The 11,633-nt window shown below is 40.1% G+C and overlaps 1 protein-coding gene across 2 annotated transcripts; it reads left to right on the forward strand.

Moving 5' to 3' along the window:
• The first annotated feature begins 1,642 nt into the window (after positions 1–1,642).
• LOC108989437 (protein IQ-DOMAIN 14) lies at positions 1,643–4,368 on the forward strand. 2 transcript variants are annotated; one of them, XM_018963039.2, is made up of 4 exons: positions 1,643–2,454; positions 2,592–2,816; positions 3,134–3,906; positions 3,984–4,368. In XM_018963039.2, the coding sequence occupies exons 1-3, from the start codon at positions 2,014–2,016 to the stop codon at positions 3,857–3,859; spliced, it is 1,392 nt and encodes a 463-aa protein (XP_018818584.1). In that variant the 5' UTR covers positions 1,643–2,013; the 3' UTR covers positions 3,860–3,906; positions 3,984–4,368. The 2 variants fall into 2 exon arrangements, with proteins under 2 accessions (XP_018818584.1, XP_018818585.1); XM_018963040.2 differs by having other exon boundaries at positions 3,134–3,808.
• Positions 4,369–11,633: the final 7,265 nt, after the last annotated feature.

An 11,633-nucleotide genomic window follows, 5' to 3' on the forward strand; every position in this document is an offset into this window, starting at 1 on the left:
CTGTCTCCACCTAAGTGATCATCTTCTGGATCAGAAATTGAATTAATTGAAATCACATCCATTGATGCTTCAAATTAAGGTTTAATCCCCACTTTTGGTAGAATCTCCCGAGTCAGCCTTTGTGGTACTGCATTTCACTCCTCAAGGTTACTGCATACATCACACATCTATGAGAATTTGATATACACATCAAACTCTCAGAGGGAACCCAAAAGTACTTGTGGTGGTCGATATACACAGTAAACTAACAGATTGATTATAATTGATAGAAGCAAGGAGAGAGTTTAATGCCATATGCCCAGTAAGAAAGGGTGGTTAAGGATTGACCCGGAGGCCGGCTGGAGTAGAAAATGCGCAAATCTCAAAACAGTGTTTCCCAGGACCAAACACCACGTCCAAGGGGGAAGCATATAAAGTTTATATGTTTATAATATAAACATACCCATGTGACTACCAACTAATGGTTTTATTATAAGAAAATAATAGAAGAAATAACACATTCACTCATTTATATATAATCATGGGTAAGATATTGGTCCCACGTTCCAATCTTCATATATTATCCACCACAGGCGGCCACGAGGAGGATGCACTCTCTTTTAATATTACATTTGAATATAATATGCAAAACTAGTTAGTGAGCATTTTGTCTTATCTACAAGCTGTTGCGTATGTAATGCAAGAAAGAGAAAGATACACATGAGTCAACTGCAGACCCCTGGAAATAAAGGAACAAAAGTTATGACTTAATGTACTTCTCTATGTTCAGATGGAAAACAGAGTATATTATATCAATCGGCATGATCAATAATCATACCCCGACATACCGAAAACTCGTATGAATTAATCCTACACTAGACCAGAGGTTGAGCTCACCACTTGCCTATTCTGAAGTTGTGTCTCTTTTATCTCTACAACTGGAGGCCTAGTTCTATCACAGATTCAACGGTTTCAGGTAGATTTTATTGTTTTCCTATGTGTAACACTTTCTCCTTTCCTAAAATCTGCACCTGAGAATGCACCCAACTAATCAAGATATACGTGCAGTGTTGGTACTCCTCGCCAATACTGAATCATGTTAATTAACCTGTGTGCAGCAACTACTGACATTCTCTTAATCTCCTCAGCAGTGTGTATAAAATGCTTTTACAACTACACCCTGATGAAAAGGAAGGTCGAATGACTTCCTGCTTGGTCTTAGTATCGGGGCCTTGCTTGCTTGGATCATGGGAATCCAGCCTAGACACGACTCCAGGAGCCAAGGGTAGAATGAGCACGTGCAAACGCCCAGGCCCCCACCAAACATGAATCTTCTGATACACGTAGTGTGGACCCCTCAGTCCCCTTACTCAATACTTTATGGACCCCACAAACCCACAAGGTCTTCCAGTTTCTTAAATCATGACCCCGAAATGGACCCCCCAAGTGGACAGCTTCCCCCATCAAGATATAAGTATTTTACACGGATTCTACATGTTCATGAACCACTTTCACGTGCTTTCTGATCCACTCCATCCCGCATCAACCAGCATCACATAGTGACCAAAACACCCAAGCTGATTGTCTTACGTTGAGGAACAAGTTCAAGGACAAAACGGGCAGCTGCGAATGCTAAATCAAAGGTAGCGAATCTCTACCATTTAACTTCAGGAGGATGGCAAGTGAAGTGGCTCATCTCGGAGCTTCCTCTGTGTTTCTTCCCTCTCAAGCAGGCCTCACCTAATTGTAAACATGACACAAAAACCTAATAACCACTGTAAACGCTAGCTATAGCAGATAAAGAAATATTATATGCTAGCGCTAAATGAGAAAAGAGAATAATAGTACAGTAAAATTAGGCTGTCGACAGAATGGCAATCTGTTCACTTCTAAGTAGGAGGGGCTTCATACTTTATAGTGTTCAACATCACTTATCAAATATGGACAGGAAGGGATCTCACAATATCATTTCTTGCTTTCTTATACCTTTGTCGTTGCTGTAATACAATGTCAGCTTAGAAAGATTTGACAGAGATGGGGAAGACAAGCAAATGGCTTAGAAACTTCTTGACAGGGAAAAAAGACAAGGAAAAGTTGCCAAGTAATCAGAGTTCTTGCATTGCCATTGAGAACAATCCGACAACTCCAATTTCCACCCCACAGACACCGAAAGAGAAAAGGCGATGGAGTTTTAGAAGATCTTCAGCCGCAGCTGCAGCTTCCAAGGACTCAAATCCTGTGGAACCCATTGCCACAATGCCACCAGCTGTACAGACCGCTTTGGATTCTGAGAATGAGCAGAAAAAGCAAGCCATGGCAATGGCAGCAGCCACGACTGCAGCAGCAGATGCCGCCTTGGCTGCTGCACAGGCTGCAGCTGCGGTGATCCGACTCACAGCAGCTGCCAATGGCAGAACTAGTGCAGTTGAAGTGGTTGCTGCAATAAAGATTCAATCGGTTTTCCGGTCTTATTTGGTAAGAAACTCTGGGAGTCCCTATCTTTACTCCGATAGCCGAAATATCTATAAGATACAGAGGGTTCATATTGTAATAACCCAAATGTCACAAAGATGAAATGCCAATTGCGAACTGTTTCCTTGACTTTGTTACAGGCAAGGAAAGCACTGTCCGCGTTAAAAGGACTAGTGAAGTTGCAGGCATTGGTGAGAGGTCACCTGGTGAGGAAACAAGCGACGGCTACACTTCGGAGCATGCAGGCACTGGTGACAGTACAGGCTAGAGCTCTGGCACAGAGAATCCGGATGGCTGAAGAAGCGAAGCCTGTTAATCAGCACAGAAAATCGACACAAGAAAATCAGTTCAGACACTCCTATCATGTTAGTTCCATCGTTTTCTAGCTATAATTTCCTAATCGTGGTTCTTTTATTCTCTGATTTCCAGCCAAGGTTTTTTTTGAAACAGAACATTCTATTTGTTTCGCCAATTGGGAATCTCTCTTCTTTTGTTTTAGCCCTTAATTAGTTGTGCTGAACAACATTTATGGTTCAAAGTTTCCAAATTTGTTTGAAATGTCGTTTATCGAGTGATGAACTTGTAAATGAAAAATTAAAGCATTCTCCAATGTGTAAAAAAAAAAAAAAAAAAAAACCAATCTTTCAACAACGCTGATCTGCAATCTGGTTTTTGTGTCTAGGAGATGGATAGAGGCATGGAGGACGTTAAGATTGTGGAGATGGATCTTGGTGCACCAAAAGGAAGCTTAAAGAGCAGGAATAGCTACTCTAGCCAGCCGCAATACGAACGAATAGAACATAGATTCTCCACTCAATATGCACCAAATTGTGTATCCTCTAAGCAAGACAACTACCAGGCCTCACCGGCTCCATCAGCTTTGACTGACATGAGCCCAGGAGCCTGCAGTGGGCATTTCGATGACTATTCCTTCGATACAGCACAAAGCAGCCCACAATACTACTCCGCTGCGTCCAAGCCCGATCCTTCAAGGGTTCCTTTCGCTTTACCCAGGCCAAATTATGCAGACTCTGACTACCCATTATTCCCAAATTACATGGCCAACACGCAATCTTCAAGAGCCAAAGTCCGGTCACAGAGTGCACCAAAGCAAAGGCCAGACTCAATTGAGAGGCAACCAAGCCGGCGTAAGGCATCAATGGAAGGGAGGAATGTCCCCAGGGCGGTGCGGATGCAGAGGTCATCTTCACATGTGGGCTCAACTGCTCAAAACTACCAATACCCATGGCCAATCAAGTTTGATAGATCGACAGTTTCACTTAAAGACAGTGAGTGTGGATCCTCAAGTACAGTACTCACAAATACAAACTACTGCAGATCGCTTGTTGCATTTGATGTGAGTACTAAGAACCCAGAATTCGCAAAAATTGTTTATGAACCAAAATAATGAAGTACAAGGACACTAGGAGGAAGCAAACATGTAAATTCACAAAAGTAAGATCCGCATTTTGATGTTTCTTAATATTAATCAACATCTGATCAAGTTGTTTCATCTATTTCTATGACTGCAGCCTCATGGAAATAGATCTGCGGTGCATCCTTCACCCCAATTTTAACCGAAACTCGTGTATGTTGCGACCCGAAGAGACATGGGGATGCCAAGCAGGCATTGAACGTTTTAAGAGGGAATGATAAAAAATGGTGAAGCTGATCGATATAGAAGCTGCAATTGACTCCCGCGTCCCCCCCTCCCCCCCCAACCCAAAAGATTCTGAATCTCAGTGTTACTGCAGGGATGTGCCCTATTGTAGGGGATCCTTTTGAACCTTGGCTGAAAGTATCAATGAGGTGAAACTGTTAAAAACAACTCCATAAAGAGCACAACTTGATTGGACTCTTATCTGTTTATAGACATTTATGAGGTGTGATTTTCTCCGAACATGTATTGTTTTTCTATTTTTTTTTTTTTGTTCCATATATAAGATGTTCCACCAGATATAGGTTGATGAGATTTGAATGTTTGCAATTCTTGCAAATTGAATTTTATTCAAAAGATAATCAACTATACAACTCAACCACCTACATACAATGTTTCAGCCAGAGTATTTATATACAACCTATACAAGTCTATTTTAGGAAATTACAGCAAGAAAAGGTAAGAGCTACAGAAGTAAATTTTTGTGATTTGGTGATTGTTACAAGCTTGATTTCTGGCTAAATTTATGTTGCGTGCTCTTTGGCTTGATGTGTGGAGTCATCTGTTATACGCCCCCGCAAGATGGAGTTGCCATCAACAAGGCCAATCTTGTTTCGAAGTAGTTCCGTACGTTGCCTTGACAAAGATTTTGTGAGAAGATCAGCAAGTTGATCTTGAGAATTAACATGGTGAACTTGAAGTGTGCCTTTTTGAACCATATCTCGAACAAAGTGAAGATCGATTTGAATATGCTTCTTGCGAGAGTGCTGGACAGGATTTAGACTTAGTTGTGTGGCTCCCAAATTGTCACAGAGTAGCTTTGGAGAGGAGGAAATATTGAACCCGAGTTCTGTGAATAGTGCCATAAGCCAAATAGTTTTAGAAGCCGCATTAGCAAGAGCTCTATATTCGGCCTCAGTGGATGATCTCGCAATAGCCCTTTGTTTTTTTGAGCTCCAAGATATTGGATTTGGTCTAAGAAAACTAATGTATGCCGAAGTTGAAGACCGATCATCAAAATTGCCAGCCCAATCGGCATCAGTGTATGTGGTTAGTTGTGAACTTGAGCTTTTTCGAATGTGAATGCCATGAAAGATGGTATGTTTCAAGTAATGTAGAAGTCTCTTCACGGCAGTCCAGTGAGTGGCAGTGGGTTTGTGCATAAATCGGGAGAGTTTATTCATTGCAAATGATATATTGGGACGTGTAAGGGAGAGGTATTGAAGAGCACCTAGGACCCTTCTAAATTCTATGCTGTCAACTGAAGAAGTTCCATCAAGAAGCTTGAGAACAGTGGTCGTGGACAGTGGTGTAGAAACATCTTTGGCACCAAACATATTGCTCTTTGTAAGTATGTCAAGAATGTATTTATGTTGAGAAAGAAACAAGCCAGTTTGTGTGGGAATAACCTCCATGCCCAAGAAAAAATGCAACTGACCCATATCTTTTAATGAAAAACATGCTGCAAGTTTCTCAATGACTAAGCCAACAAACTGATTATCACTTCCTATTATCACCAAGTCATCCACATAAACCAACAAAAAACATGTAACAGAGTTGGATTTATAAATGAATAGGGATGAATCAGCCTTTGAGTTTTCAAACTCAATATCCATAATTGTTTGCTTAAGAGTCGAGAACCAGGCTCGTGGGGCCTGTTTAAGCCCATAAATCGCCTTCCGTAACTTGCAAATATGATTAGGCTTTGAAGAATCTTTGAACCCTGGAGGTTGAGACATGTAGACATCTTCAGTCAACTGTCCATGCAAGAATGCATTGTTGACGTCAAGCTGTCTCAAAACCCACCCCTGCATCACAACAATACTCAAGACAGTTCGTAGTGTAGCCGGTTTCACAACCGAACTAAATGTTTCTTTGTAGTCCAACCCAGGTCGTTGGTTATACCCTTTTGCAACAAGTCGTGCCTTGAAACGATCCACAGACCCATCTGCCTTTCTCTTAACTCTAAAGACCCATTTGAAACGCAAGGGTTTACAGTTGGGAGGGGGAGCGACTAAATCCCACGTACCATGTCGCATCAGAGCAGTGAGCTCTTCAGACATTGCAGTTCTCTATTTAGGATCACAGATTGCTTAACTCACACAACTTGGTTCAATGGTGGAGGGTAGAGGATATTTGGTAACCGTGTGAAGCTGTTTGGGCTTGTAGATGTTATTCATTGAACGGGTAGTCATGGAGTGGGTTCGATTTGGTTCCTGGACGAATGGATTTTGAATTGGTGCAGGGGATGATTCGGGAGAAGGATTTTGGGGCTTAGGGAGGTAAGCTAGTGTTTTCTAGTGGTGCGATTGAAGGTGCTTCAGACTGTGCAGAGGTGTGTGTGTGTGAGTTAGGGCACGAACGAAAAAAAGGATCAGGGGAGATACCTTGTGATGATGTGAAAATAGGGGCACACTCCGTCGGCACTGGAGGTGGTGGTTGCAGAGGGAGCATTGAGATGGGAGGAGCAGACGGTGAAGATGAGCGACGGGCTGGGTTAGCTTCGTTCAGGTGAAGAGGGCTTATGGTTTCATCAAAAAGGACATGCCGAGAGAGGTAAGTTTTGTTTGTGGTGAGATTAAGACATCGGTAGGCATTTTGTGTTTGAGAGTATCCCACAAATAAACACGAAAGAGCTTTGGGTTGAAGTTTATTTGTATTGTATGGCCGAGTAAGAGGAAAACAAAGACAACTGAATTTTTTTTAATTTGAGATAGTTGGGCGATTGTTGAAATAACATTTCAAATGGTGATTTGTTATTTAACAGAGGGGTAGGCTGACGATTGATTAGGTAAGCAACTGTTTGGAATGCATAGGGCCAATAGGATAGTGGTAGCGAAGCATCATGTAAGAGAGTTAGCTCCGTTTCCACTAAATGACAGTGACGCGCTTGGAGACACCATTTTGTTGAGGGGTATGAGGGGCGGTGGTGTAGTGACTAATCTCATGGATTGAAAAATATTTTTTAAGAGCCACAAATTCACCACCATTGTCGGAATAGAGACTTTTGATTTTTGTTTCAAAACGGGTTTCAACAAGATGCTTAAATTGGGGGAAAATGCTACTTACACCAGATTTGGTTGTCATGGGATAAAACCACAAGTATTTAATAAAGTGATCAACAAAAATCAACTAGTAGCGGGAACCATCGAGGCCTATTGTATGTGAGGGGCCCCAAACATCGGTGTAAATGAGATCAAGTGGTGAATGACTTTGGAGACTATTTGAACGAAATGGTTGTTGATGTGCTTTATTAATAGAACAAGAAGTACAAAGATGAGACACTTGGTCTTTTGTTATTAGAAGTGAAAAAGAATTAACAAGATATTGGACAATTTTTTGAGAGGGGTGTCCGAGCCGTTTGTGCCACCCATCAATCGATGTCCTTTCATGCACATTTGCAACCATTTGTGGAGACGAATCCGCCAGTGAATCCGGAAGTGTGTAAACACCATTTTCACATGCACCTTTGAGCAATATCGCCCCTGTGATCTGATCCTTGACAAGAAAATGAGAAAGGTGAAATTCTAGAAAAATATTGTTTTAGGTAGTGAAATGATGAACGGAAATTAAATTTTTGCGAATACTTGGAACACACAACGTATCATTTAATTTAAAGACACAGGTGGGTGTGTGAAAAACCAAGGAACCAATATGTGAGACATGCAAACCTGAACCATCACCAATTATAACTTCATTAGTGCCATCATATTCCGAATGGACGGACAAATTAGCGAGATCACCAGTAATGTTATGCGATGCGGCTGAGTCCAGTAGCCATTTTGTATCCTTGTTTTGAGAAGTGGATACACAGTTTGCCGTCGGTTCATCAAAGGACATGCGAGGGCATTGTTTTGCAATATGGCCCAGTTGATCACAAAGCTGACATTTGGGCTGGAATTAACGTTGACCCGTTGGCCTTCCGTTTGCAGTTTGTGACTTGCGATTGTCTCGGGGGCCATTATAATTGTTGTGGGCCGAAGAGCGTGAGGGGCCTTGTTGCCCCTGCTGTTTATAGAAGCCCTTGTTGTTGCCTTTGCTAGTTGAGGAAGATGAACCAGAGCGATGATGCATGTAGTTCGCACTTGCAACAAGCTGCTGTGAGGTGAGTTCCAGACGGCGCAGGTACCCCTCATGACCCACAAGAATATCGTGGAGTTCCTCAAAGGTCAATGATTTTTCGCAAGCTTGAATCGGTGCGGCAATTTCACGGTAGTCTGAACCCAGACCGTTGAGGATATAAAGTGTGAGATCATCATCAGAGATTGGATGATCAATTAGTGCAATTTCATCAACAAGACATTTGACAGTTTGCAGGTAATCTTGAATGGATTTGTCTCCTTTTTTGGTCAAAGTGATTTCTTCTTTGAGTTGCATAGCACGGGTACAGGATTTGCTGGCATACATGATATGAAGTTTTTGCCATGCATCCCGAGAGGTCTTCGCAGTGGAGATAAAAGGAGTAATGGTAGTTGCAGTTGAAGCCAAAATGACACTGAGAATAAGCTTGTCCTGTCGTATCTAGTGAATGTTTTGAGGAGTGGATATGGAAGTGCCAACAGGATTGGGACGGGGATTGTCACCAATGACATAATCTAGGAGATTATACCCAATTAGGAAGGCCTCAAATTGGGCACACCGTTGGGGAAAGGTGGAAGCGGTGAGTTTGTCGTTGATTTGAGAGGAGATATTTAGGACAATCAAAGGATTTTTAGCCAAGAATGGAGGATTGTGGGTGGGCGGTGATGAATTGGGGATCGAATTCTCGTGAGAGAGGGACTCTCCTGATACCATGATGAGATTTGAATGTTTGCAAATCTTGCAAATTGAATTTTATTCAAAAGATAATCAACTATACAACTCAACCACCTACATACAATGTTTCGGCCAGAGTATTTATATACAACCTATACAAGTCTATTTTAGGAAATTACAACAAGAAAAGGTAAGAGCTATAGAAGTAAATTTTTGTGATTTGGTGATTGTCACAAGCTTGATTTCTGGCTAAATTTCTGTTGCGTGATCTTTGATTTGATGTGTGGAGTCATCTGTTATATAGGTTTGCAACAACTACAATGTTCAAGCTTCAAAGGTCTCTCTACGAGATTCTGCTACAAGATCCTTAGTCGATCCCTTTCCTTTGTTCTATTAAGGTTATCTAGAGTGACTAATTAGAAAGTACACCTTCCAATCCTTTATATGCTCAGGCATAGCTCACGGCCATCAATGATCATATGATTAGCCATGCTCTCCAATGAATTAGCCTCATTTTACAGCATGCACCCTACTTCCTTATTGTGTCTTGCAATCTTTACAAGAAGCTCGACTCATCTTTATCTTGAATCTCTCATTTGAGATGCAACAGCTTAATTCTTGTAGGATTGGTCATCGTTTTAAGATGATTCGACCTAAACTCAATATTAAGGTGACTAATGCGGTTTCCACTCCAATTTTCAACTGGAATTGGTAGAAAACTTGGGGAGACTGATACGAAGTAAAAGAAAGCAAAGAGAGAAGTCTGAAAAATCATCCACTAATTCACCATCATCTTTTGATAATTTCATATGAGTATCCATAAGAAATGAAGCTGGTTTTGCAGCAAGTAAACCAGAATCTTAAATAAGCTCTAAAGCATACTTTCTTTGAGACAAAGAGATGCCCTTTTTTGATCTAGCTATTTCCATGCCAAGAAAGAATTTTGTTGGTCCCAAATCTTTCAATTTGAACTTAGCTCTTAGAGATTTTTTAACAATTTCAATTGCAGCTACATCACTACTAGCTAGCAGTATATCATCTACATAGAACAACAACACAACAAATGAGCTTCCTTCTTTCTTAGTAATCAAGGAATAGTCAGCCTTTGATTGTGAGAATACCATGTTAAATAGCACAGAAGTAAACTTGGAACTCTACTGTCTTGAAGCATGCTTTAAACCATATAGAGACCTTTGTAATTTACATACTCTTTTATCCCCTTGCTAAGATAGCCTGGAGGAGGCTTCATAAAAACTTCTTCATCTAATTCCCCATATAGGAATGCATTATTAACATCTAGATGAAAAATCTGCCAATTGTGTATTGCAGCAAGTGACAAAACACATCTCACAGTCACTATCTTGCAACAGGTGAGAAAGTCTCAAAAAAATCTAAGCCTTCCTTTTGAGTATACCCTTTGGCAATAAGTCTTGCCTTGTGTCTCTCTATTGAACCATCATAATTGTATTTTAGTTTATATACTCACTTACAACCTATAGGAGTTTTATTATGTGGTACTGTTGTAAGGGCCCAAGTGTTATTCATTTCTCATGCAGATAATTTTGCAGACATAGCAGCTCTCCAATGAGCATGCTGGACAGCTTGGTGATAAAATGAAGGTTCTAATTATGAAGAAATAGCAATAGAGAAGGCTTTATGTGATTCAGATAGTTTGGAGTAGGAAAGAACCTCAAATATGCTATATTTATTACCTAGATTAGTAGCATGATCCCTGGTAGATAATTGAGAAACAGAAGTAGCTAAATTGCAATGATAGTTTTGCAAGTAACCAGCCATCTTGTGCTGTCGAGTTGATTTTCTCAAGGGTGGAAATTAATTTTCATCATATAGAGGTAAACTTGTACTAGATTGAATAACTGAATCAGAAGAAGGAATTTCTAATTGTAATGGTTTAGAATGGATTAGATTTTCATTGAAATCTGGAACTAACTTTGGAAAAACTGAAATGGAATTCTTTGAAATGTTATTTGACTGAGATGTATTTTCAGTCATGGAACTTGTGTTTGAGTGAGATGAAAAGTGAAATATTGATTCATAAAATATTACAACTCTGGAAACAAAGAATATTTTATGTTCCAAATTATAAAGCTTGTAGCCCTTTTTATACCAAATGGATATCCTAAAAAAATACATTTTCTTGCTCTTGGTGAGAATTTTGATCTGTTTTTGGGTAAGGGTTGATGCATAACATAAACACCCAAAAACTTTTAAATGATGGTATGTTGGAACTAAATTGTACAAAACTTCATGTGGAGATATGTTATTCAAAATTAAGGAAGGAATTCTATTAATAAGATATGTTGCAACAAGTAAACATTCTCCACAGAGAATCAAAGGTATGTTTGATTGGAATTTTAAAGCTCTTGCAACATTTAATAAATGTTGATGTTTTCTCTTAACTATAGAGTTTTGTTGAGGTGTTTCTACACATGACATTTGACGCAAAATTCCTTTTGAATTAAAAAAATTTGTCACTTTAAACTCTAAACCATTGTCAGATCTCACACATTTTATTTTTATCTCAAACTGTGTTTCAACCAGATTATAAAAAGCAATGACGATATTTTGAACTTCAGATTTTGTTTTCATTAAGGGCAGGTTTGGGGCCACGGACGAAACCAAGAATTCTTGTCCCATTTCAAGTCAGAGACGAGATGCAATATCCAAACATAATCTTTCGTCCAAAACACAATCAAGAATTCTTGTCTCGGTTTTCTTTCACTGTTCATAGACATGACCAAACACAGAA

The sequence above is a fragment of the Juglans regia genome, chromosome 7 (genome assembly GCF_001411555.2).
Source record: "Juglans regia cultivar Chandler chromosome 7, Walnut 2.0, whole genome shotgun sequence".
In the NCBI taxonomy this organism is placed as follows: Eukaryota; Viridiplantae; Streptophyta; class Magnoliopsida; order Fagales; family Juglandaceae; genus Juglans; species Juglans regia.